This window comes from Lasiodiplodia theobromae (assembly GCF_012971845.1).
Source record: "Lasiodiplodia theobromae strain AM2As chromosome Unknown scaffold_12, whole genome shotgun sequence".
NCBI lineage: Eukaryota > Fungi > Ascomycota > Dothideomycetes > Botryosphaeriales > Botryosphaeriaceae > Lasiodiplodia > Lasiodiplodia theobromae.
Window position 1 is genome coordinate 136413 of NW_023336322.1, and position 26874 is coordinate 163286.

Below are 26874 nucleotides of genomic sequence, written 5' to 3' on the forward strand. Positions count from 1 at the left end.
AAGATTGCCTGGGAGTAAGTAAAGCCACTAGAATAAAGATTTTCCGCGAATCCTTCAATCCAACGTGACGAGGAAGCTGACAGCGAGAGCAGAGTTGAATAAACGTGTCTCAAGGCGCCAAGAAAATGGCAATGTGCCTCTTTTAACAAGACAACTCTTTCAAGAGTTTGAGGACCAGCGGATGGAACAAAGTCTCTGGATGGCCCTGCACGCACCGGCCCCCAGTGTCGCTGAGAGCCTTCTCACAATGTCGTCTCCAGACGAGGACACGTATACTTCGAGCCCGAGAAACTGGCACGAACAAGGGCGACGGCTACAGAGGGCTTGTGTCGACTTCGAGGAAGCGCTTCTCAGCCTGCGTAACATACGGCAGCTCCGGGTCTGCATCAAAGGTCGTGAGTCTGGCCATTTCCTACATTGGCGGGGCTATGTTTTCGATGTCTCATATGCTACTTGCTTCGGACTCGACTGGGACATGGCCATAGCGGAGGAGATAGCCCCTCTCGCCTTCATCTTGCGAATTCTTGGCAAACGCAATTCTTCCAGCGACAGCCTGACCTCAATCCGGATGCATTTGAATGGGGACAAGTGGTGGGGCCTGCAGGATATCGACTATGCTTGGACGGCACCGAACGCGGATGAATACGAGGATGAAGATGAGGGAATGGAAACCTTCGGGGGCCGTTCTGAGTCTATTATACAGAAAAACTGTCACATGGCAGAGAAGGCCTTCATTCATCTCACCGATATCCGCATTGGCTTCGGGCTACAGGACGACAATCATGTGTTCTTGGAAGCCCTGGGCCGGTGCCTGGAGAAGGCAAAAAAGCTCGACCGTCTTGACCTCTCCGCATTTGGGCATGACGTCCTATGGAATGTCGCACACTTTGACATGCTCACCAAAATCAACAATTTTGCGCGATGGCCAATGATTCGGCATTTGAATTTGGACAGTGTCCAATTCATGGAAGGATCCATCCTCCGTATGCTTTCCCTTGTTGCACCCACATTGGAGAAATTATCACTAAAGAACTGCCTTCTGTTGGATAACCCGGACTCGGATGACGACTGGGATGAAAACCTGGATGAAAAGAGCTCGTGGTCAAAGGTTTACGATAAAATGAGGCTTATTTCCTTCCGAGCCTTGTACGATCTAAATTTCAAGTGGTGTTATCAGAAGACTGTCCACACAGACCTGCTTGAGAGTTCAGATTGGTCTCCACCGGAAAATGAAGATATTTCTGGGCAGGTTAAACACATAATGGTTGATTCTGTAGGAGTGCACTTGGTAATAGGGTACTCGTCTGACATCTACGACTACATCCTGAAAAGAACGGAGACGAAGCCCCCTTTACGATTTTTTCGTGCGCTGGATTCTGACGTAGTTTCTCTTGGCATCTTGGATCACGACTGGATATGGAATTGAGGCTTCTACCGATGCAGTTGGCATCGTGATCCATCGTTGTATATGTAGTAACTTTTGGTTTCGCAATAGAGGGATTATAATCACGCGCATCAGTAGGGACAATCTCAACCAAGAAGCCAAGTCCATGTGATCGCCCCGAAAAAAGAAAAGGAACAACTACTCGTATTCAACAATCTGTCAAGTTCTTGAAAACCTATTTTAGTATATAATTTAACGGACCCGAGGAGCAGCTTACTCAGTCAAAAATCCCCATCCGCTCCGGCATCTCAAACTCGACATGCGGCCTATCCCTCACACTGTCCGGAAACTCCGGCCAATGGTCATCTCCTTCGAACACGCCTACTGGCTGAAAACATTCCACGGCCACTTGAGGCGGACGCCCAAATTTCGCCCCTGCGTTTAAGTGGCTGTTACACTCTTCGCTTTAATAAGATGGGTAGGCTTTTCTACAGACCCACGGACTCCTCAAGCAGCACTGAGACATGAAGTAAGTGACCCAACTTAGATGGAGAAAGAAAGACGATGGAAAGCCGCCCATTTGATAATTTGCTGACCGTAGCACGTAACTACAGAATTACTGTTAATCCAGAGACTGCCATTACGCATAAGGGTTAAGGTAAGACTAATAAGCTACCTCCTCGAGCCGCTATTACATAAGTGGTAGAGGAATGGAACATGGCCTTAAACTATATTTTGCGCGGAACATTCACATAACAAAACGATACACGCTCAAATATACTCTGCACAAATCACCTCGCCTCCCAAATCCATAACATCACCAACCGTAACGTTGGGAATCAGACCGGCCATCCAAAGATTGTGGTTCAACGTCGTCACATTCCCATCGTCTCCGAAATAATCCGTCATAGATGCCGGCGGAGAGGTAAAGTTATTGACAGACAGGAATTCATCGGTAGGTATATTCTGGCCGGCGATGTCGTAAAGCCGGCTGGACAAGTTTGCCGACTGCCACTCCCACCACAGCCTGTCAAGGTTCGCATGATGAAGAAAGAAGATGCTGTCTGTATCACAATCAGAAGGAGCTTGGTTCACTTCGCAAGAGCAACATTACCTCCGGGGCTGAGAATAGCATCTTGCATGGTTCCACCGATGCCGGCGTGCGCCGAGCCGTGGGGCTGTGTGGCCCAGCAGTCCCAGGCGACCGAGTAGTTGGTCATGGCGAAGCATTCATCCAGGTAGGTCTGGTTGGCTCCGGTGAATATATCTGCATTGAAATCACGGCTGAGGCAGTACGGGGTGTTGTTTGTGGCTGGCGAGATGTTGAGGGTGTGGTTCGCGAATGGTCCATCGACGACACAACCATCATCTCCAACACCGTTGCCGCCGAAACCTGTATCCACATCCCACACGATGGATGCAGTCAGGTTGTTTGCATCTTCGACTTCATACCAATACCTGAACTCTGTCAGTCAAGCAGTGACAGCGCGAGCTGAATCCTTACGGCTGGTATCCTGTGTAGTTACACTCGGTTCTTAGGAGGTGTTCGTGTAAGTGCACGTAGTAGCGGTGCCACGGAAGGAATCCGCCCTGTATCAGTGAGCTTTCAGACACGCCATTTGTCGATTTTACTGACCACTCCGTGGATTACGTTGGACTGGACTACATGAACCCAGTGGAGCTCATCCCATCGATACTTGGCCCCTTCCAACCCCGACTTTGGTGGAGAGGACATCAGACAAAGTTCTGCATCAATGTATGCATGTCTTTCCGCGGTAGTAAGGCTGTGCCTGCATTTTATTAGCTCATAATTCTTTTTACCAGTTGTAGCACCCACCAGGCCTTGCGCTGGGCTTTTGTCGTGCAGCTGCTCCCAGCTGCAAGGGATGCGGAAAGTATAATGCCCACAACCTGTTTCAGAAACATCATCTTGGTCGGATTGAGGATGGTTTGCTGTAGAAATCAAACGACGAGCCATGTCCTCTTTAAATACCGATCTGATTGGAATCCCTTATCCCTTTTGCTGGCTGCAGCTACAGCAACAACAGAGCGAAAGCACTGCCTTGAGTGACGCGTAACTGCATTCTTTCAAGGAAGAGCGGTATGATGTTGTATCTTCTCCTTAGACGAACCGCTACTTCTCGAACCGTGCATCTGGTCAAGCTGGACTTCAATATGCCGGGAGCCTCTGCATTATGTAAGCAGAACCAAAATGGGTTTCCTGAATAGGTTGAAACGCGGCAGAGAGCATGGAAGTGAACGCGTGTTTGAATTACGCAGCGTTGTGGGAGTTGATCGGATCTCGGTCTTTAAGATGCGATGAGACTATTATCTGTGAAGATCTCTCTTGGCAAGACCTGTGTGAGCACCGTATACCGTATGTAGTACCACATTTGCGACGCGGTGGGATCGCGGTCTTGGCTTGTGCCCAATGCGGACGCTTACGCGGACAGCTTACGACTTTTCAGCACTGGCCATGCGGGGGACAGCGTCCGCCAGTTGGATGGAAAACGGTGTTACAAGCTCAACAACATGGATAGAATGTTTGAATTCAAGCCAGGAGCATATACGTAGAGTAGTATTCTTATCTGTCTGCCGCCCATTCAGCATTCAATTCAGATCCCGCAAGTACCTCACACGATACGATGCGATGAGGACTGTTCAAGCAACTTTAGCGGTGAGTAAAATAAGCATAGGCACAAGCGATGCTGCATTCGAATGCATTCCTTGCAGATTCCGACATATGCAACCAATCAGCGGGTTGGTAATCAGCAGCTTCGAGCTCGAGTACTAGTGTGCACTTTTTTACGCTATCATCGATTCGGTGGCATTCGGTGGATCCGCTGCCCCTGCTATCCGTATATTGACCAATCAAATCTTTGCCAAGAATGCTGACGACGTGGTGTGCTTCCCTGTTTCAAGTTGTAGTTTATAGAACTGCTGGCTAAATATTCCGCTCAACAACTACTGCTGCGTGTCAGCAGGGGAATTTTCCCTTCGACAAAACCCCAAGAGGACTAAGACTCAGGGTTTAAGAAGGAGGAATTACTTTGGAGTATGCTGAGTAGCCTCGGGTGTTTACAAAAGACCTACATACATATCCCGTGAAAGATGTAGGTTTCCCCCGGAACCCTGTCTGCCGATCAAGGCCGCGTGTTTTACTATCTTTTTTCGGGACCCTAATCAATATCTTGCTGTACTGCGGATCTCTTAGCTTATTCGACTATTAGGCACAATGCGAGAGACATGATTGGACAGCGTAAGCATACGCCATACCGCTATCTTTGCTTCCTCCGCGAACGTTTCGAAACCGTCTATGCTTTCTCGACAACTCTCTATCATAGGTAAAAGGCTTACGTGTTGCGCATCTGAACCCTGTTCATTGGAGATCAAGGCATTAGGCATTAACAACGATGCATACTTGAAGGTTTCAGCCGCAGAAGATGTATATAAGTCGTCGCTGTCATACTTGCTCCTTTCATCTTCAACAATCCACTCTCTCTTCATTCGCTCCCAATTAATCGACTTTCATTTCAAAATGGTCAACATGAAGCTCTTCGGTGCTACGGCACTGTCTCTCCTTAGTGCCACTGAGGTTATGGCTCACCCGGGACACAACCACAAAGCTGAGGCTGTCCAGCGCAGAGCTGCCGTGTCTAACATGAGCAAACGCTCACTTTCCCACTGTCAGGACAAGTTGGCCGCTCGCGGTGTCGAAGCCAAGAATGTCCAGCGTCGCCATGCCATGCATCAGCAGCTCCGCAAGACCGCCCTGGCCAAGCGCGACTTCGACACGGTTCTGAACACCACCCACCACTCCGACCTCACTGGAATCACACCCAGCACCGACCCAGCTACGCTTTTCGTGGGGAACAACTCCTGCATCCTTGCGCCTGAGACGACCGAGGGTCCATACTGTAAGCACGAGAAAACGCATCCGGGCTCCGGTGGATCACTGACAACCCCAAAGACGTAGTTGGCGAGCTCTTCCGCTCCAACGTCACCGACGACATGGCCGGCGTCCCGCTCTACATGGACATCCAGCTCATCGACACGAACACCTGCGAGCCCCTCCCGGGCGTCGCCCTCGACTTCTGGTCCGCCAGCCCCCTTCCTCCTCTCCCTCTCCCCTTACTCCCCCGCTAACCCCCGCTCTCCCCCCAGGCACTGCAACGCGACAGGCGTCTACTCCGGCGTCTCCGCCAGCGGCAACGGCAACTCCGACAGCGACACCTCCAACCTCAACGCCACCTACGGCCGCGGCATCCAAGCGACCGACTCCGACGGGTCCCTGCAATTCCAATCCATCTTCCCGGGTCACTACACGGGGCGCACGACGCACATTCACATCGCGGCGCACCCGGCCGGCACGTGGTCGTTGCTGCCGAACGGCACCATCACCGGCGGTGATAGCACGGCGCACGTGGGGCAACTGTTCTTCGATCAGGATTTGATCTACGCGGTCGAGGCGGAGGCGCCGTATAGCTCGAACGAGCAGACGCTGACGTTGAATGAGGAGGACAGTATCATGGAGGGGGAGGCGGAGGAGGTGGATCCGGTGGCGGAGTACGTCCTGCTCGGCGACTCGGTTGCGGATGGCATTTTTAGCTGGATTGCGGTCGGGATTGACCCGACGGCGAATTATACGGTTTCGCCGGCTGCATACTACTCCGCTAATGGTGGGTATGCGAATGCGGATGGGCCTGGTGCGGGTGGCGCTCCGCCGAGCGAGGCCTCTGCTTCGGCGTGAGGTGCGAATTCGAGTCGAGTCAGCCGTCATCTTGTTTGACGGCTTGGTGGAGAGATCTCCAGGATTAGGGTCAGCTGTTTGCTTGGAATTGTTTCACTTTGCAGATAGATTGTGTAAAAATGTCACTACTACAAGTATTCCACCAAAGGATCATCATTCATCTCGATTTCATGATATTCGTGACTAGACATATCTCCAACCCTCTTTCAGTGAAACTGCCCAATCCTAGGCCCAAAGTACTCTCCATCCGCCACCGTGTACCTCGTGCAAGCATCGTCCTCGCAGCCCTGGAATGAGACGCTGTTGCCCCACCAGTTAAGCGACACGGAAGACCACTGCAGCGCAAAGAAAATGACGATGGCGGCAATGGCAATGGCGGCTGAGAATGCGGCGGAAACAACGTAGTTGTACTTGGACCAGAAGGCCGTGTACCGCGTCTTGAGGTAGACGTGCGAGAGCCACGCCACTGGCACGGTGGGCCACATGTAGCTGACGTTGTACTGTAGTGCAGACTTATCGTTAGATTTTCACTCAACTCATGACCGCGTTTGCTTCGGACGGAAGGGGCAGGGGGGATCCACGTACCGGCGCCCATTGGATGGGCCCGTTGAAGATGCAAACAGGATGAATGAACCGCAGCCAGTGCGTCTTGGGCCACTTCTTCCTAGCGTAGTAAACGAGGATGGGCAGGAAGAAGCCTATTGGGAACCCGATCAGAAGCCAGGTGTACTGGCCGCCCTTGCCGAAGACCTTTATCGGGCCGATGGTGCCCCAGAGAACGGCAGCTATGGAGGTGGTCAGCACTCCCTGGTATATTGCAGAGAGAAGAATCCGATTGCTTACCGGTGAAGAAGGTGTTGATGCCTGGGCAGGTGAAGTGGTTGGCCTGGTAAGACTCGCAGACGTCGGCGATGTTGTTCATCTGGAAGTTCATGACAGCTGTGCAGATGAAGCTCGAGACGAGGGTGCCGACGATCTGTGCCCAGAAGGTGTGGCGGGGTGGGATCTTGACGTAGTGGGCCATCTTGAGGTCGTTGCAGAAGCGAAGTGCGTGGGCGCAGGTGACATATCTGGTGGCTCTGTAAGCTTCAATGCGGAAGTGTTGTCATCGGCGGTTGTACTTACCCGAAAGACTTGAAATAATTCATAGCCAGAGCATTTCCAGCAACCCAGGATCCGCCAATGAACTCGGCGAGCACGTTCAGTGTTACCTCCAGGCCGGTGATGGCGAAGATGAGGCCGACAGGAATGACGAAGACGAGGCAAAGAGCCAAGCCGTAAAACACAACGCCGACGGTTGTATAAGTATCCCATCCAGCCACTCCGCCGATTGAGCATCCGACAGCGAACAGCAGTACCGCAAGGTACCACCACTCGGATACCTCCGGATAGGCTGACATCAATCTGTTGTGGACGTCCTGGTATGCCGTCTTCTCGCCGCGTTTGAACATGCCCTTCAGTCCCATCCAGATCTCATGGCGATGCCACAGATAGGCGTACGATATCGTGGCTGCGTAGATGGAAAAGAAGGCAAGATACTTGATCAAACTTGAAGCCGACATAAGCGCTGGAGAGTAGTTCTCGTACTTGCTGGCATCGAACATACCGCGCTCATCGATGGCCCGGCTGATGTTGTACTCCTGGCCCGTGTTGTCCCAGATTCTGTTCGAGTTGATCGGCAAGTATCCCGTGTTCCAGATATTGGTGTACCACATGCCCAGAACGACGGGTACCGTTGCGAGCATTCCACCCAGTTGGTTGGCCCAGTAGAAGAAGCTCAAGACCAGCGGAGAGTTGCCCTCGATGAATAGGAGCGTATTCCAGTCAAAAGTCGGGATGGGGTTGATGCCGAGGCCGTTGACCATGCCGGTAACAGTGTTGAGGTTGAGGTTATCGGGCGCAATCCAGGACATCCAGTTGAAGTAGCTCAGCGCTTGGAAGATGTAGTTGGGGAACCAGAAGTAGCAGAACATGCCGGCGAAACAGAAGAGAAAGCACCTCAGGCGGGAGGCTGCAAACACTCGCCTGAATGGACCCGTGACGGGCATGTTCTTCTCTGTAATGCTGAGTCAGTAAATTTGCAACATGGAAGAAGTTGCACAAAACCATCGGAGAAGCTGACCATCATGGAAAGACGCGTTCAAAGCAATAGTGACCAGAGAAGATGGCCACACGCAATGCGCCGGGTACACCAGGAAGCGCCTGCAAATTCCTGCGACACCGTATCCGATGTAGTTGGTGCCCAATGCAATGAGGATCTGGTATAGGAAATTGCCTGCGTAGCTTTGATTGAAGAACCTGGGCAGGTATTGACTCCAGACTTGAAGTTATCAGTACCTTGCAGCAAAAGAGTGGTGGGAGTCGACACTTACTGACGTAGTTGGTGTAGGGCACATTGAAACCAACGTTTGCCATGATGGTGATAAGCATGTGCTCCTTCTTGGAAAAACGGCCGGGGTTGAGGCTGAGTTCGTTGCCGAAAACTCGAAAGCGCCAATCAGGCAGGAACCTTTCCCAAGCCTTACCCAGTGGGACTATCGCGCATCAGTCAACGGCACATGCGCGTCTGGGATTCGCTTACAAGCAAGCAGTTGAGCAACATTTGCTTCAATGTTGATGGTAGGTTGACGAATGCTGAACAACTGGTTCACAAACGCGCCTGCAATGACGAAGAAGATGCCGATAGTCCAGGACCGGATTGTAGACTATGTCGAGTCAGCGCGCATTCGCACCTGTGACTGCGGGGATGCTTACGCTAGGCACGGACGTATCATCCGTATTGTCCACAACAGCGCGGACCTCGGCGTAAGGACTAACCAAGATTAGCAAGCACTCTAATGATCCTTCCACACATCCCAGCCAACCTGTTGTTGTAGATCAGAGCAGCCTCGACCTTCATCTCGTGGATAAGCTTCTCATGCGCATCGGGGTTTGAGAAGATGTCGTCGTTGCCGAGGAACTCCTTCATTTTCTCCAGTACGGCGACGGGGAAGTTTTGGTCGTTCTCGTGGATTTTGACGACTTGTTCGAAGATCTGCATCGCCCCCAAGTAAGCACCACAACCACGACGCTGCAAGTACGCGTACTTCTCACCTTTCGCACGTCTTCCAGGCTAAGCGTCCTGGCGTACTCTTCCGCAATGGCCAGGTCATCTCCTGTGATGTTCAGATCCGTCTCAACCTGGTTGGCGTCGAGTTCTACAGCTGCCGTGGTAAACTTTGCCTCGTGAGCTTGCTGTGCGTGCAAGGAGCCATTCGTGTTCGGCGGCATACAAGTGGGTCTTTCCCTCCACTCTCGTATGCGGGGGCGTCTAGACCTCCCGCATCTCTTTTCTCGTTCGTGTCCGCCATGTGGGGTTGACGGTCACCCGGACGCGGGTGAGCGGGATGTCAAAAGGGCAAGGATCACGTTTGCGGATCGAGAATATCGGCCATGCGAGCACGCCGCCGGTGTTCGGGGAGGGCAATGTTTTAAGTTTGGCAGCCAAGCATCCTATCGGTATGGCGAGACATGGGCCCAAAGCCAAGAAACGACAAGACATGCACCTCCGCTCCTTATCTCTGGGAAGCAGGTTGCACAGAATCCAAGAGTATAGAGCGCGTCGCTGGATGTGGCAGGTCACATTGGCCTCAGGAAGAAAACGGTGGCGGTTGTGTGGGGAACGTGCGGCGTGCTTCCGCTGCAATATTCGAGCAGTATGGTGCGATAAGGCCCATACTTTGGAATGTCGCAGAGTCAGACAAGAACACGACAGCAGGCACGACAGATGCATCAGGTACTCTACTTAGTTTTGCGTCTAAATGAGACTCAAAGGCGCAAATAATTTACTTAAACCTGTTCAGGAACGGCCGTACAACGTGTTACAGTGTTGATAAGGCTTGCTTTCGCAGATTCGAATGGTCTTGGCATCTCCCGGGCCGTTGCACTGGAGCAGTCCATCGGCACAGCTTTGCCGAGGCTTGATTGAGTCCGAGTGCGTGACGCGGCCTTCGGCGTGGATGGACCAGGTGCTCGGAAGACGGCGTGAGTGTGCTTCTTCCCACGCGGATGAATTGCTTGTTGCAGCGCGGCGGGCGTGATTTGTCTCTTGGCAGCGAACATGTTTCGGCCAGTCTAGCCCGCAACGGTAACACCTTGTCACACCCTCTCCGCAATAGTTTGTAGCCCTATGTTCGAGTACAGTACTATTCTACGAACAGCTTGCATTCAGCTAAGGATTGATGGATTCTCAGCTCAGCAAGGACGCCAAAAATGCTTCGTCATTATGACTACCCTGCCGCATATCCTGGCACCTGGTTCCGACGGGCTGGGATGTTCGCCGCAATGCTTTTTGCACCGAATGAGGGGCAGGAACCACCACCGATTGCCCGCAGATCATGCCCTGTGCGCACCACGCGAAAGTGGGGTTTGCCATCGCAGTCGACGATGACATGCAAGTAAGCACCTGGGTGGCCTAACGCGTTCAAGTTGTTGACTACAGCTAATTCCTGTTGTGGACCGAAGCACGAAACATGGCGCCAATTTAGTACTTAAAGACCCGAGTGCGTCCTCCGGCCTTCCAATCATCTCACTAGTCATCGTTCACGAGACAATCTCAGCTTGGCCCACTTGAAACCTGGCATTCTCGATGCTTTGAAGTACGCCTACAGTAACATCCCACGGTGAGGTGGATCTTGGCATAAGCCACTGCCGGAGAGCCTCCTTGTTTCGGTAGAAGCAGATCTACTGTCAGCCCAGCTCTTATCTACCGCTCGGAAGTCGTCGGCTCGGCATTCACTTGGCATGCGGCCCGATCAAAGCCCAGCAAACGATATCTCTCCACCAAATCGATAGGAGACAAACAAACTTTTAACCGTCTGACTACTGAAACCTTCGGTACCCCTTCGAGAAGGATGAGCTTGTCTTGAGGAGCTGAATTGGGGTTGGTACTTATGCCAGTTGTGGAACTATTACGCTTGAGGAAAGGAGGAGGTAAGAGAAAGCAAAATACAGCTATGTGGAGAAGAAGATACGGCGGATGTCTCGGGGAAGAGAAAGGGGAACATTCAAATGGTTGGTATATGTGCTCATGGTCGACATGAAGATGGAAAAAGACTAGCGCATGAAAGGTTAAATTCGAATGGCGCAATAGAGAGCAAAACTGGGGGGAGGGAGGAGCACGAGGATGAAGGAAAGAAGGATGATAATGAGTTGGCGCGAAGCAAATTGAAGTCGCAGCAGAAATAGCAGGTCATGAAAAATGCGGAGCGACAACAAAATCAGCCAAGTCGTATCCGTGGTGTTGCTGATTCAAGCTCGGTGAGGGGGCCGGTAGACTAACGGGAGAACCTTCCAGCCACGCGCCACGCAAACACCACGACCAAATCTGGTCGCATGACCACGTAACCACCACGACAGACACGCAGCGGGGGCCGGCAAAATCGACCGAACACGAGGTCCGCTACGTTCGACCTTCCAACGTTCGCGCGCGCACGCACGCGGCCTCGAGCGCAAGCGCTGTCGTCAGCGCCCCCGTGTTCCAGCAAATGAGCAGAGACGGCCCCCGCGCCCTCAACGTTGAGCCGGCCCAACGACCTCCCGTCATGTCGTCAACATTCCCGGAGCCAACTCCATCGCCATGGGAAACTCCCACGGTTGCGCAGTTCTCGATGCGTCTGAGACGCCATTTTGCTGGGTCCGAGAGATTCTCGACCCCTGGAGGAGTCGGAATGGCGCCAGTGCTGCCGGTTCGTCGCCACGGCTGCCGCCGTCGCCGCGCTAGGCTGCTCCAGACAGCCACCCGTCGCGGCAGTTGCGCAAGCACTACGCTGGTGTCTACCAGTGATGCGGGAGATCAATGAATCCAGCTCAGCGGCAGCCGCGTCCATTTTCTGCTCCTGGTAATTTGAATATCGCGGCTTGGCCTCCCGTCACGGAATGACTTGTTTTCTCTAGATTTAGACTCATTCACTTGTATGGGTCCGGTATTTGGTTAACGGTGGGGAAACACTGTGGCTTAATGGTGGAAAGGAAAATAATGATATTGTCTTCCAAGTGGAAAGGGTAAAGGAAAACAGGAAATAAAAGCAACTCCGTAGCACTTATCGCCTCGGGTGTATTAGCATCAAAGTGAGCGTACAATGGTTTTGTCGTATTCGCATCTGTCTGAACCAGAAGTTTTCCTTTTGAGTCGCCTGGTCCGTTCGAAGACAAGGTCGCCAAAGCTACTCTGCCCCAGCACCGAATATGACCATCCATGATAGTATACTTGTTGAAGTAGCAAGTTACATGCTAGTGACGTGTTTAAGCTTCACTCGTTGTATATAAATATCTAGTCATTACCCTGTAGTTAAATAGTTGACTCTTTTCCCTTTGTTCTATCTTCTTACATTATATTCTTGCCTCTTTAGGTTAATATTTAACAATACTTGAATTTACCAGGAGAGGGGGTCACCTCGGCTTGCAAGACATGACCCAGTTCCACTTCCAATATTGTCAATTCTGGTCCACCGCGAATAGGTGTTTCTTTCAGTGAGAGCCCTGACCATGACGGAGCGACGTAAGAATCGTAACGCTGTCCTGGTTCCTCGGCCCTCCAAACAAGATTCCACTCAATGTTTAATCTCTAAAGCTTGCCTAAGATGTCGTCCGAGGTTAATTCCTTGTACTTGTCGACAATATCTGTGAACGCAGGAATCCGGTCGAATCTACTGTCAGACGATTTTCTGAGTATGCTGCGATTGTTCCACTCCAAGTCTTCCGGAACTGCCCCTTCAATTAGGAAGAAAATTGTGGCGGTGAATTCCCCCATTGGCTAGGATTGAGACGCTTGGCGATGAAGTCGAGAGGCCAGAATTGTGAGGTATGGACAGGGAAGCGCTCAGTTGCATGGAGTTCATTGCACTCCCAGGCAACTTGAGAAAGACCAAAGTGAAGCATCCGGGGAGCCAATAATCTCTCTTGCAAGCGTCATGCTGGCTTGTGGAGAGGGGCTGTTTGGAATGTTTTGTTCCCATTCTTGTTGGTCAAAATGGTAAAACTCAGTTCGGTCAGACTTTGAGTACGTTCCTTCCCAGTCCGCAGAAATACGGAATACTTCATCAGTGCTTTCGATGAGGAAGCCCTCAGTTGGGAAAGATGCGCCTGTCGCCGGGAGGTTGCAGAATGGGTTGCGATAGACAGAGCACATCATGCCAGCTTCCTTGTTCCAATCCTCAATGGAATCCTGTAGTCAGGGGTCCCAGCAAGCGCAAGCGGCTTGACAAGCGATCAATCAAGCGGCTTGCAAGCGGGCATTTTAGACCCGCTTAATCGATTTACTTAGATTAAGCGCTTAAGCTTGCAAGCGAGGTAAATACCCCCGCTTACTTAACGCTTAACAAGTATATATTAAGTAGTATATTTCTACTATACTAGATTTAGCGCGTGCTAGAAGAAGTATTCTTAGATATATATTTTTAGATATTACGATATTCGAAAATATTCAAGATATCTAAGATATCCGAGTATATCTCTTATAGTATATACTAAATCTAAGAGATAGAACGTATTTACGCTTAACAAGCGCTTACTAAGCAGTTAAGCAAGCTAAGCGTAAGTAGGGCTGCTTAATCAATCGATCTGCTGATGGCTTTTTACTTATAAGCGGGGCCTAGGTCCCCGCTTAAACTTGCAAGCGGGTTTAAGTGGGACCCCTACCTGCAGTATATATATAGAATAGATCCAAATTTAGCGCTTTCCGGGCTTTCTCACAACTTCTAAGACATTTTAAAATGTCGTAGACAGGCTGTTAAAAGCGGTGGGGTTCCGGAAATGGGGATGTGCTTCATGCGTAAGTTTGGTAGGCTGGGTACCGCCCCAACAGGGACTCAGAGTCGTGTAAATGACACCTGGCTTGATTTCGTCTCCTTCGCAAAGTTGCAAGGAATTGAAGTCAGGACTTTCGCCTATATCTAACAGTCTTATTGGGCGCCACTTCCTGTCGGCGAAATTACCACAGTTGACATGTTTTCTCGTGCAGTCGTCCATCCACTTGTTGACCAACTCTTGCGCTCGTCCAGGCTCTTTTTGTCAAGTCAAGCCTTCCAGGGAAAAGCTACCCAGCTTGGACACCTGCCGCAGATTTACGTCTAGTCAGTTATACTTTTCATTTTCTGGCTTGGTTCACAGCTTGTGGGAATAAAAATGAACTGAGATACTCCAGTGCCCCGTCTCATGTTATCCGGACCACAGGTTGCGATGGTGTGGGACCCCGTTTGATGAATTAAAGTTAAAGTCATACTCAAGCTGTTGGTCAATCAAATCTGGATTTCGGGGAACCCTGCGGTAGATAAGGTCGCAAAACTTGCAAGATCTTCGGCTGTCTTGCACAGACTTGAAAGCTCGCGGTATAGTCTTTCCAAAATTCCGCCTATTAGAGCCTTGTAATGGGTAGATCTCAAATGAAAGGAGGCAGCGAGACTACTTCATACCCAGGGCCGGTGTTTTGCACTTTGCTTATTAAGCTGCCCTACGGCTACGTGTAGGCACACAATTGGTCGTGTTAGGGCTCACTCTATGCCAGCGAGGCTGAAACGGTGGAGACGTGAACGGTGGAGTGAACGTAGTAGGTGCGTGAATCAAACAGTCGGCGTGAAAACGGGGGACTGAAATGGCATGGGAGCAACTGGACATGGAGTTACACAAGCTGAAATCTCACGTCAGGTGCTGCAAAGCTGATATAAATAGGAAATGATTCGCTTAAAGCTGGCGCAAAAGTGACAGATGCGCTTAAGCCAGTTACAAGTGTCGTAATCAGGCCCCGACGTCTGCACACAAGGCCGTCACTCTCTTACATACAGACAAGCGCACACTACTATGTGAGTCCCCGGTATCCGTATCTACATGCAAATGTGAACCGAAAAACAGATTCCCATCACAAGAGTGAAATAAAGTGGCAACGAGGGAGGGTACTTACCTCTAGTACTAGACTGCGGACTCAGGATGAAGTGAGATCCGAAGGCAGCAGGTGTTTGTTATTCACAACCTTACTCAATCCTCTCTATCCGACCAGACTGTACCTCAATGGGTTCAGGCTCCGAGCCGTATCAAGTTAATAATATGGTAGCTGATGCAATCACGTAGTGTGCTACAATTGGCCAGCCTTGCGTTCTCGACGACGCATGTCTCTCACCAACGCCTTCGGTGTGGGCCTTGGCGTTCCCGTATTCCTGCATGCTGCTGCCTTGTGATCCAGCCACAATGCTGATCAAGCATTACTAAATTTGCGTGATAGTCTAGGTTTGTCTTTGAAGCAAGGCTGCAACAGCTGCTTTTAGATCCGAGACGTCTTCTGAGGCTACTTATAAGCAGTGCATTATCACAATTCCTTCTGAAATCTGCCTGCTATGGCGTCGCACGAAATGTCTTGCTTGGAAGCGAGCCCGGAGCGTGCACCGAGCCCTGAACCAACCGACGAGTCTCCTTTGCTTAATGCCTCATCTTACACTTTTTCCTCGTCAAAAACCCCCCATGAGCCGAGTTATCGTGACCGTTTTGCGTTGATCGATAACTTCAAACTTTGGTTTCCGAAGGTTGAGCCTAAGAGCGTGTTAGAGCAAAATTACCTCAAGAGGCTTTCAGACAGAGACGCTGCTCTTCTTATTCATCAAATCATTGCATGTATTGTCTTCCTTTTCAACCTTGTCTTCGCGTCTTTCGCCATCCACGAGCACGGGTTTAGAAGCAATGGCGGAGACCTCCTAGGCCCCGACGGCACTACCACCTGCGACGATGTGAAGCTTTACAACAAACTCCTGCATCTTGCTATCAACGTCATGTCAACAATTCTCTTAGGCTCGAGCAACTACTGCGCTCAGATTCTGGTGGCACCAACACGATCGGAGCTAGATAAAGCTCACGGTGAGAAACAATGGTACGATATCGGAGTCCAAAGTCTAAGAAATCTTCGTAAGATTGACCTCAAACGGAAGACTCTCTGGTGTTGTTTGATGATTAGTTCGGCTCTTCTACATCTTATGTAAGTTTGTAAATACTGCTGCGGAGTTCTTGTTCTGATATTCCTCCTTCTTTCAACAGATGGAACTCTGCAATATTTGCCGCCCTTCCTATCAGCTCTTACAAAGTTGCAATTGTTACTAAAGACTTCTACTTGGATCCAATCCCTTGGGAATACACAAGTCCACGGCTGCAACGCCTACGAGAGATGGCAAACGCCTCCGAAGTAGAACCCATCAACAACGCTGAGTGCATCAAGCGCTATGCTGGACGTGACGGTGGCTTGACGGACCTTATAGTTGTCACTTCGAACCTGACCATGGAAGACCAGCAATCTTTTGCTGTTGACAATACTTCATCTCTGCTGTCAAACTTCACCACTCCCGGTCCACCGACTGACTGGTACGCTAGCAACAATTGGCTTTGCTCAGCTTGGAAAATGCCGGGCGAACGGTTGCGGGTTTGGTGCACCGACCAATTTTTGGGGCCACAATCGCATAATTGGACGTACCACGGGGATCAATCTGATTTCCGAACGGGCTCCAAGGAGTTCTGGGCAAAGATCGACCATTGCATACCAGCAGGAGATGCACATGACATGGACGGGAGTTGCGCCCTCAGAGTAAGCACTGTCATTTTATTCACAGTGTGCATTCTGAATCTTTTCAAATGCATATGCATTTGTTGGGTAGCACATATCCATGGCCAGACTAGTAAAGCTACCAATCCGAATCATACATCATCTTACAGACGCGCTTTCGCACTCTTGTCGCCTTGGGCTAGAGTCATTTCCACCGAGGCTCCTCAGCAACTTCAAAGCCCCACTAGCCGTGGCCCGGACTACTTAGTAACAATCGGAGATGCCATCGCCAGCTTTCTAGAGGTCGAGGACACTAACACTATTAAAATGCCTGTTGTTGGTAAAGACGACTTCACTGGAAACTGGCCCGACGATTCCACGACAGCCAGAGAACCAGTGTCTATGCAATGGAATTATGCGGCAAGCAAAAGACGATGGCTTGTCACCATTTCTTTGTAAGACTTCCAACTTAGTGTAAGAAGTATGCTGACTCGAAATAGGTGCAGCATCATGATCGCTATTTCAATTGTCCTTCTATCCATCGCAATCAATGAACAAAAAACAAAAACGAATCTAGGTGGCTTTTTCTCCATATGGCGTTACGGTCTTGGTGACGCAAAAACTTGGGCAATTGCTTTTGCGAGCTTTATGCGGAAATTGGACCAGACCACGGGCTTTTTCGTAGCTCTGCTCTTCGCTAACGTATTCCAGGTTGTCGTCAGTGGCCTCTATCTACTGATCAACAACCTTCTCACGGTACTATTAATCGCTGAAGAATGGAATGGCTTTATTTTAGGGCGGCAGACCCTTCGTCTCTCGTTTCCTCAGGGGATACAGCGGTCATCATATTTCCTCTCGCTACCTTTCGCCTACGGGATCCCCCTCATCGTCAGCTCTGGACTCCTTCATTGGATGATTTCACAGAGCGTCTTCGTCATTCAGACAATTGGGTATTCACAGCCGGATGTAGGGAAACTTGCGAAAGCTGAATTCGAAAAGGCACCGGCCATGGATGCATCTGTTGTTGGCTTTTCCAGCCTTGGTATTGTGTTCTCCTTATCGATTGGTATCACGTTGGTCATCGCGGTACTCGGGGTGGGGGCATTTAAGAGGTATAGAGCGAAGAGGCTTGAAAATGGTAAAGAGGCGTACCCTATGCCTCTTGTGTCCACCTGCAGTGCTGCCATCAGCGCCGCGTGCCACAAACACAAGCAAGATACAGATGCTTCTTTCCTCCCCCTAACTTGGGGTTTTGTTACTGACGTCCCAACCGACGAACTGAGCCCGGGGCGCTTTTGTTTCACTACTGCGACAGACGTTAGATACCCGAGCTTTTCAGAAGTATACCAAGACGGCACCGGAAAAAGTTTTAGTTAATAGCGCACCATTCTCTTTTGATAGCAAGAATGTAATTTGGCTTTATTTCACCGTTCGCGTAACTACTCGATAGAAAGTGAGAATGAGGCGCTCTCACCGTGTGAAAAATAACTTTACGAAATTCGTAGAGTTGCATCCCCTTATCGCGAACGGGCAGCAAAGCTGCTGCATTTTCCCTGCACGAATACATGGATTATGTGCTTGAACAAGGCTGCGGGCTTATAATTCAGACTGCGCGGATGGCGTTGGGCCTCTTATCAGGGGAGACCGCACTATTGCTGCTTCATTACGGCGAGAGATGCCGCAAAGCCTGTTTCCGACAAGGAACATGTCTGAAATGACGCACTGTTGCGCTATTATAGCAGTGTATATATCTAGCATGATGTCTCGGGTATCCTTTTCTCGCTCCCGCTATCAATGCAAGAATGGAAAGATCGTTACTCCGCGCGCTTTCCCTCCAGCGCTATCCAAGTCTGGCCTCTTCTTGACTCCAAGCTGATATAGTCCGTACTTCGTCCTTCCCGATCAATACAAAAAAAATAACAAAGGAAAATGCCGCCAAGTAGAACTCCCATAATGCGTCACCGAACCCCCTCCTCCTCCTCCCGTCATGCATGCCCATGCGGAAAGAACTTCCTCTCACTCTCACTAATGCTGTGCACATCATCCGGATCCAGCATATTCTTATCCGAGCTCGAGTCCTCCCGCTGCGACACGACCGTCGTCACCTTAATTCCCTCACCACTCCCCTCACTCTCCCCATCCGACCCATCACCCCCATACCCATGATGCCTCACCCCCTTCTCGATCGTCGTCGTAAACATCTCCTTCTTCTGCTTTACCACGCCTCCCATCACCCCACCACCGCCCTCGCCCCTCTCCATGCAATCGAGCGAAATAACGGTCCCGTTCTTCCGCGTGTTCCGCGAACGCTGCCATGCACCGTTCGTGCCGCCGCCGATGGTGTTGCCGTACTTGCCGGCGGGCGAACGCGAGGAGGCCGGGTCGGTCGAGAGCAGGTGCGGGAAAATGCGTTTGATGAGGGCTTTGAAGGTGGGCAGCGAGGCGCACATGATGGCGACGTTGATCTCGACGTTGGACCAGACGGCGGCGTCGACGTTGTCGTAGGATTGGTCGACGCTGTCGGCGACGGCGTAGAGGGATTTGAGACGGAGGATGGAGGTGACGCAGCCGCTGTTGGGTGGTGGTTAGCTGGGGTCGGGGAGGGGAGTGTGTTGTTGGGGTATACGTACAAGGCGCCGAGCGCGAAGATGCCCATCAGAGCGAGCTTTTGCTTGGTGGGGATGTTGAGGCCCTTGATGACGGGCATGGGCAGCGAGATGATGAGGACGTCGGAGAAGATGTTGATGGCGGCGTGGGCGAACCACAGGGCTTTGAAGTCGACGCAGGTGCCGGCTATGGGCCGGTTCCAGAAGCGGCGGATGGGCGTGCAGCTGAAGACGCTGAGCAGGATTGCTTCCAAGGCGTAGAGGACGATGAAGGCCATGGTGGCTAGGATGGCCATGCGCATCGCCCGGGCGGTGGCGAAGATGCGGAGGTATTGCATCAGGATTGAGACCTTGGTGAGGCCCAGGGCGATGTTGTAGAAGATGATGGAGAGCCAGAAGTACTGTGCTGGCGTCAGTGACGGATGCTGGTGTTGGGATGGTCGGATGCATGGCTTACGAAGTATAAATACTCCTTCTCGTGGTCGTCAAGTTCATTCATATGCCTTCCGAGTCCGTACTTGACCTCTGGATGGTGGTTAGCATGTCTTGCGAGCGGTGGGTTGAGGAGATGACTTACGTTGGGTGATGCAGATGGTCATTCCAGCAATACCAGCCTACAACTGTCAGTTATCACGTCCCGATGTCTTCTCAAGATCCAACTTACACAGGCGATGGTGATCATCCAGTCGTCCCAGCCCGACGCGCGCACAATGCGTATGCGGATCCATAGACGTATGAGGACGATGGCGGCAGCGACACAGGTGACTGTCACCGAAGTGGCCAGCGCACCCGGGCCCCTGTTCTCAGACATGGCGGAGAGAATGCAAGCTCGCCGCTTGGCTGAAAGCTGCGGATGTGGTCGAGAGTAGCTCAAGTTTGTGGGGAAAGAGTCAGTTGTGGATTCCCAAGGAAGCGGCACGCAACAGTGTTATGGATGAGCAGCCTGGGGCTAAGAAAATGAGAGAGCACGGAACACCCTGATTCTGCGGGACAGCAGGGCGTTCCTTGGGGTGGCTTGAACGTGCGGCATCCAGAAATTCGACGCCCCGGCAAGCCCAGCACTAACTAGACGGCAGGGCGCGGCGCCCGCCGTAAAGTACGGGCTGGGCTTGGGTACGGGGTGGCGTTGGTACTATCGTCAGCCAAGCGAGGTGCATTGGATGATGAAGATGCGCAGTAGGGGTAGTCAGGGCGGCGGCAAGCTCCCCGCATGCACATGGGGCCTGCTGATTCGCCTCGGGTGCAGATTTGGTAGTCAGCTCGAGACTCCCACACTCCGAGGGTGATCCTGGCCGCCTCGTGAGCGTTCGGCGCTTTCGGTACCAGCCCAACCAACGACCCACCAATCCCGGAGAAGCTTAGCCGTCGACTCGTCAGGGCGCTCGCTGTTGACGCTGCTGGGCGCCCTGCTGCGATCGTCAACGATCGTCAACTGCCGACACTATCGATACGACAATCATGGTGATGCACTAGGTCGACTTGCTTCCAGCTTCCTGCCATCAGTAGAATCTTTGCGCACGCCTCCCCTATCTCCCAACCAGGCACCACAGGGGCGCTGCAGGATCGCGATCCAGCCACCTGCCGCAGAAAAACATGTGTGCCGCGCGTCAGCTGAAGTTCAAGGAAGCGCTGGTGTGTGCGAGGCCATGGTTCATGACTCTCCAGGTAGCGTCACAGTGCTAGTGATTAGAGCCCCACATTCCATTTCCCCATCCGGCCGTTCGCATCTCTCCACCATTTTGGTGGTTTCTCCGGTAAGCGATTGATTATCTTCGTTATGTAGATGAATGCTGCAATACCCCTTCCATCTCTGCCACTTCTATAGATCCAAGATCCAATTATTTCCCTCCCAAAGCCGACGGCAGTGCGTCCACAAAAATAATGCCGCTGTGATTCGGCATTGCATTTATGAGCGCTTTTTCGAGACGACGGTTTAAGGACGGCGGATTTAGTTTCCAGCTGCTGTGTCTACGGGCCAGGCACTGCCGCTGATAGTTCTGCCGCTACTCCTCGGCTTTCATACCCCACGAGTTTAGGCCCTCGGTTGTTTTCCGAAGGATCTACTACATCACCCTGCAGCGAAAGGAAGCGATCTTCCATCGTTCTTCGTTAGGTCCCATTTTTGCAACGCCCAAATGGAATTGTCTCCCGACGGCACATACCTACGGTCTTTTTTTCCGTCAATGTCGCTCTGCAAAAAGTTGCTACAACTCTTCGGTCTATGAAAAATGTTGATAGTTCAGCTCCGAGTAGGGAGCATTTTCGGCCCCGAGAGGTCAGCCTTTTCCGCCCCTGTTCTGAAAACCGTCGGCATGTCGGGATGGCGTTCCCCAGCGCCAGACGCGCCTCCTCGGCCACATTGGTCCCGACCCCCTGGCACTTGCCCTGGAATTTACCCTGGCATCTTCCACGTGGTGCGGAACTCAGCTGCTGTGCCCCTGCATGAACTTGTTGTTCTTTTTCAAACGTGATTTTTTGGCAGGTTCGGTTGACCGACTCATGCTTCTCGCTACGAAGTCTTAGCTGTTGATCTGATGCGGGATTCTGATCCTATTTTGAGGCACTCGTGGTGACGTCTTCCACCTACTTTGCAGCTACCTTCCTGTTCCAAAGCTGCCCACTGAGATCGCAGCGGTTCTTGATACCGTCATCCGCTTCCTCACACACATCCCGTCTCCCACAATCTCACGCCATCAACACGTGTTTAGGATCATTTTTTACGCGGCTCATACCGTCGGCGCTATACTCGGATGCTACGTCCTTCAAGCCATTTAAGAAGAATGCAGCGCCCTGACTCAAGGCACGAATCCTCTACCTCTTACCTGCCATTCGCACTAGTGTCCGCCTGCCGTGGCTCCGCGCTGCCGTGCCGCGTCTTACGAGGGCCAGACCAATGATCCAGCTGGGGCTGCAATCCTGTGGGGCATTCTCCGGCCCAGAACGTACGGTCGAATGCCCCTGCGCCAATGGTGCAACGTCCATTCTCTTGCGCCATCTTATGTCCGTTGCGGCCGGAATGCACGAAGAAGGTTCGATGAATAGAGTTGGGGCTATGCTTTCGTGCCGCCTCCCCCCCGCGGTCGGATGTCTTTCCCCCCGCTGTCTTGGAAGGGGGAGGGGAAGCTTACATGCAGGCTAGGACTACATGGCTTTTCACCACAACCTCGGCAGCAAAATGAGCCGATTGGTAACCTTTACCGGGGAGAGCCAGACCCTTGACGCCCAGCCGGAACAGAGCCGAGGGCATGAATTACATCTCTAAATTATTGGGCAGAACAGCAGTCATAGTGCGACGGGTAGCGCTAACGTTTAGCAACTCGTTCAGCTCTATTTCGGTCAAGTCACGAGTCTTAATAGTTGAATTACACCTGCCTTTCTCTCAAAACCAAGAGCATTACCAATCATGAAAGGTGGAGACGTCCAAGAGTTCATCGGTATCATATTTAATACGCATTGTATTTCAGGATAAAGATATCCAGGCCTAGCATCTAATTTCGTTGAAATCGCTTCGCTCCTACCCAGCGATGCACTTCCGTGGCGTCCAGCGAACACCCCACTCCTACCGAACCCACAAGCACAAATCTCCCCGCTGTAGATCCAAAGTTTGACTGTGATAAACGACAGAGCAGCGATAGGTAATGTCGCGAAATGGAATCCCTAGCTATTAATTGTGATGCTATACCGATGAGCAGCACTTTTTACAGAAGGAGGACACCGGGGTGTTTCGATCAACAGGCCGAAAGGAGAAGAGGAACCCCACATGCCGAAGCCGCCCCACACGGCTGCTCCACGAGTCAATCGCCAGCCCAATCTCACCTCCCGCATTCCGATTGGAGAGCGTCGATCCCTCGTCTTTATTTCAGAGCGCTCTATTGGTGCCGGCGCATCAGCCGCAGGAACTGTTTTCTGTCACAGCCCTCGGAGTACGCCGTAAAGGATTCAACAGGAGAAGCAGCACGGGGTTCTTCACTTGTCTTCTTTTGGGACTGGTCGTTCAAGCCACACGGCTGTCGGCTTTTGCACCAACTGCCGGTGTTTGCGAACTAGTAACGCATTGCTACCCAGACTGTCAGTGCACGGTGACGAGCATGAACGGATGATCCTGGTCCCACAGCAGCGGCCTCGATTACCCATGGCATGATGGAGGGGTTCGAGACGGCGCCAAGGAGGAGCGCGAAACGAAGTGTGACGGCTGCTGGAGGGATTGTGGCGAATGGAGCTGCGGGACGACCTCCGTGGCAGTGCATTGTGGTGTGGCAAGCGGCTCCGCAGGCTTACAATTCTTGGCCCACCATTTGTTAGTCTTGCAACGCTGCGGCTTTAGAGCAGTTGGGAAAATAATGACTTAACATACATGCAACAGCCGGATTGCGTGCCTTGCTGGCCTGAAGCACAGCCATGCTCTCTCATTCAAAAGCTTTTTGCGAAAGCGATTCCGTGCTCCTGGATCCTTTGTCGCCATGTTCCGCGCCTCGTATCTCGGCCACTCCCGCGCACTCGCAAGAGAGCTCGCAATTTTCGCGTGTCGGACCCGCGCGTGGCGTTGATGTATGATCGACCCCCTGCTTTTTTTTCGTCGTCAGGCCAGCACTCATCAGACCACCCGATTATCCACACTCTTCAACAACACCCGCTTTTTTCTTTTTGCATCCACAGTGCCGATACCCCTTTCGGCTCGATGCGACAGCAGTACCAGGCCTATGTTCGTATTGCCTGTTGCTGACAGATGAAACGATTCTGCTCCTTCAGCAGCTCGGTAACTCCGAGACCGAGCGGACATACGCTTTCGTGCTGACCGGAATTCCCTCCGCTGGTCTTGACTTGCTGTGAACTTTTGCTCGCCCTGTTATTTTTCAACCATCGGTGATTGCCATCCGTATTCGTATCTTTTGCAAGGAGCTTCTTCCGTCAAATCAAGAATGATAAGGAAGCAAAAAAAGAAAGAAAAGTGAAGAACAACAACCCGATGAGAAGCATCTGCGGCTCGCATGACGTCGTATACTGATTAGTGACAGCTTTTAGCTCGGCTATTGATAGTCTAGTCCTCTAGAACTCTTTCATGAATCTCAAGTGCCGAAACTCTAGTCTATATAGTCCAGTATATGTTGAAGCTTGTCACGGAGACCTTTAAGAACTCTTCAATCCTATATAATACGCTCTTCACATCCAGAACATCACAGGATACACATTGAACAAAAGGAAAAGTCAAAGAAGTAGAGAAGGAGACTAGAAACCGTTGCCAGCCTCTAGAAAATCTCCTCAATACGAGAACTGAATCGTCACCACCATTGCGTACTTTCCACGTGGCATCGTGCTCTACATGGTTTATGAGTAGAGATGTGGCTTTGCTTTGCTTCGTTACTTTTGCTAGCTAAGTACTACACACGTAGCGTACCTCTATGCGGCTTTTACTTAGAAGCTCCGTGCAGCATAACGTCTATCCTCTGTTAGCGATCGATAAAGCTTGACTCAATACCGGGCTCGCTTGCAGAGTCACAAGGGGAAATATCACAGCGTATCCGGCAGTTCGTCTCGGTGAGGATTGAGAGTTGGCGGTGTAGGAAGATGCCATGTAGATTTAATTAAGCTCTCACCGCTTGCCAATGGAATATCGACAAGTGATAGAAAGTACGGCTTCAATTACTCGGCTCAGAGGAAAGTGTATGCTTGCAGTGGTACTCCGCAACAGAGGTGATGCAGGTGGCAGGTGACATAGCGCTAGCCAGTGGTACTGGCGCTGTCATGACCAGACGGCTTGAATGATTAGCCGCAATAATATGGGAGAGTTCTGACCTCATTAAGCTTCACACGTTCAGATGATGCTTTGTTTCATACTCATAGGAACTCGAAGAAAACAGTAAGGCATACAGGTAGTTTTCAAATTATGAGAGTATCTCCTAAATTGTACCTTATAATTTGCCCTAAGTCGTGACAAAACAGGCGCTGCGAGTTCAGTAGGAGGGAATTGTTAAAATAATATCTTGTCACCTGTTGCACTCCATCTTTGCTAGCCGGTGACGGCGAAACAGACGGAACTGGGCTATAAATTGCTTACTTTAGAATTGGAATATGTTAAACAGGGAATTATTCAAGCCGCTGATATTTCAAACAATGTTCTGGCTTAAAAGAGCTCATCCAAAACTCTACAGGCCTTTGTTAGTCTGGAAGTTCTCCAGTCACAATAACAATTCAAGCAATATCAGAAGCTCTCCAAAAGCCAGTACTAGCAAGCCTCACGCTTGCGCGTCTTAGGGGAGATTCGTCGGAATGGTTGGTGTTGTAGTGGGAAGTTTGGGTAGCATCCTGGACCATCTCACAGGACAGATCACACTTTATTTTCACCGATCTACGTTTCGGAAATGCTCACTTCCGAAGGGTCCATTCGGTGAGCCTACGGCTGGCAAGATCTGGACTTGGCCGAAGGATGAGACGCGATGACCAATGAACTGGTCGCCACTGGACCACAACCTTGGGTTTTAATCCAATCAGAGCACAGTTAAAGCCATCGGATTTATGCAAAGTGCCGAATGGATAATGATCCTGCCCGGATCTTAATTCGTAGCGCTTTTCCCCGCATTGGATGTGCGGCTCATCGGCGGGCAGTACCGAAACAGTCTTTCCCCGCATTTCCCCACGCTCCCATCGGATGCGCTCTTCACCTACTGATTCTACCCTCAACATCGTTTCCTTTGGACTTTGTGCTATTCTACCTTCAACGGCAACCATGGAAGCTCCCCTCATCCCCACAGCGGCCGGCGGAAATGATCATCCATTTGGCTTCACCAAGACCGGCAGAGCCAGACGCGTCTACAAGTGCCGAGAGTGTTCCCGGATCTTCAAGCGCAGCGAGCACTGTGCGCGCCACGAACGCGTCCATACCAGAGAGCGTCCGTTCGCCTGCCGGTTCTGCAAGAAGAGCTACGCACGAAAAGACCTTGTCAGTCGGCATGAACGCTCTCTTCACGCAGAGGAGCATGCCGCTGCCGGAGATCCTAGACCACGCAGGTCGTCCTACAGCGGATCTACCGGACCGTCCAACAACAAAGCTCAACGGCAGGCGCAAGCAACGTCTCATGAAAGCCCTGGTGAAAGCACCTCGACAGACGATGTTCTTTCGCAAGACGGGCCACCAACACCAGAGGATTCCAGCGTCCCCCATGCCAGACGAAACTCATACCCCATCACTTTATCTCGAATGATGAGCCCATCGTTCTTCAACGATATGGATTTTCCGACATGGGATGTAGATCAAGACCTTGGCAGTAATGGTCTGCAAACGCAGAGTTCTGGGTCAGGTGAAAAACAAGTTGCCTCGGCGCATTCTTCTCCTACAACAACAATGTCATTATCGGACGCGGCCAATAATATATCCCAGCCGCTGGCAGACATAGCTGTTGAGAGACGAGCATCTGAGACCCTTTCCATCATTCCCGAAACAGACGAAACAGAAGATTCTCGCCACACCGCACACGCGTCGACTGGACAAGATCTTCTGCTGGATACGGAGATGAATGATCTTTTCGTAAACCATACAGCTCAAATGGTACCCGATGGTGTCTCATTGGATGTCCTCCGGGAT

The 26874-nt window shown here is 51.3% G+C and overlaps 5 protein-coding genes across 5 annotated transcripts; 2 read left to right on the plus strand and 3 right to left on the minus strand.

Annotated features, from left to right (window-relative positions):
- Nucleotides 1–247: 247 nt before the first annotated feature.
- On the plus strand, nucleotides 248–1426 carry LTHEOB_4507 (uncharacterized protein; the record flags this gene model as incomplete). The annotated part of the gene is made up of 1 exon (XM_035513549.1): nucleotides 248–1426. The coding sequence occupies one exon, from the start codon at nucleotides 248–250 to the stop codon at nucleotides 1424–1426; it is 1179 nt and encodes a 392-aa protein (XP_035374556.1).
- Nucleotides 1427–2155: 729 nt separating this feature from the next.
- On the minus strand, nucleotides 2156–3313 carry LTHEOB_4508 (Amino acid transporter; the record flags this gene model as incomplete). The annotated part of the gene is made up of 5 exons (XM_035513550.1): nucleotides 2156–2448; nucleotides 2499–2842; nucleotides 2889–2974; nucleotides 3021–3174; nucleotides 3222–3313. 5 exons carry the CDS (start codon nucleotides 3311–3313, stop codon nucleotides 2156–2158), a joined length of 969 nt encoding a protein of 322 aa, XP_035374557.1.
- A 1609-nt stretch (nucleotides 3314–4922) lies between these two features.
- On the plus strand, nucleotides 4923–6134 carry LTHEOB_4509 (Intradiol ring-cleavage dioxygenase; the record flags this gene model as incomplete). The annotated part of the gene is made up of 3 exons (XM_035513551.1): nucleotides 4923–5301; nucleotides 5355–5481; nucleotides 5549–6134. 3 exons carry the CDS (start codon nucleotides 4923–4925, stop codon nucleotides 6132–6134), a joined length of 1092 nt encoding a protein of 363 aa, XP_035374558.1.
- A 206-nt stretch (nucleotides 6135–6340) lies between these two features.
- LTHEOB_4510 (OPT oligopeptide transporter) lies at nucleotides 6341–9484 on the minus strand (the record flags this gene model as incomplete). The annotated part of the gene is made up of 11 exons (XM_035513553.1): nucleotides 6341–6634; nucleotides 6720–6919; nucleotides 6978–7204; nucleotides 7260–8190; nucleotides 8257–8454; nucleotides 8507–8668; nucleotides 8716–8839; nucleotides 8889–8946; nucleotides 8999–9168; nucleotides 9228–9350; nucleotides 9407–9484. The coding sequence occupies 11 exons, from the start codon at nucleotides 9482–9484 to the stop codon at nucleotides 6341–6343; spliced, it is 2565 nt and encodes an 854-aa protein (XP_035374559.1).
- Nucleotides 9485–18674: 9190 nt separating this feature from the next.
- LTHEOB_4511 (Integral membrane protein) lies at nucleotides 18675–20106 on the minus strand (the record flags this gene model as incomplete). The annotated part of the gene is made up of 5 exons (XM_035513554.1): nucleotides 18675–19260; nucleotides 19320–19696; nucleotides 19753–19820; nucleotides 19873–19909; nucleotides 19960–20106. 5 exons carry the CDS (start codon nucleotides 20104–20106, stop codon nucleotides 18675–18677), a joined length of 1215 nt encoding a protein of 404 aa, XP_035374560.1.
- Nucleotides 20107–26874: the final 6768 nt, after the last annotated feature.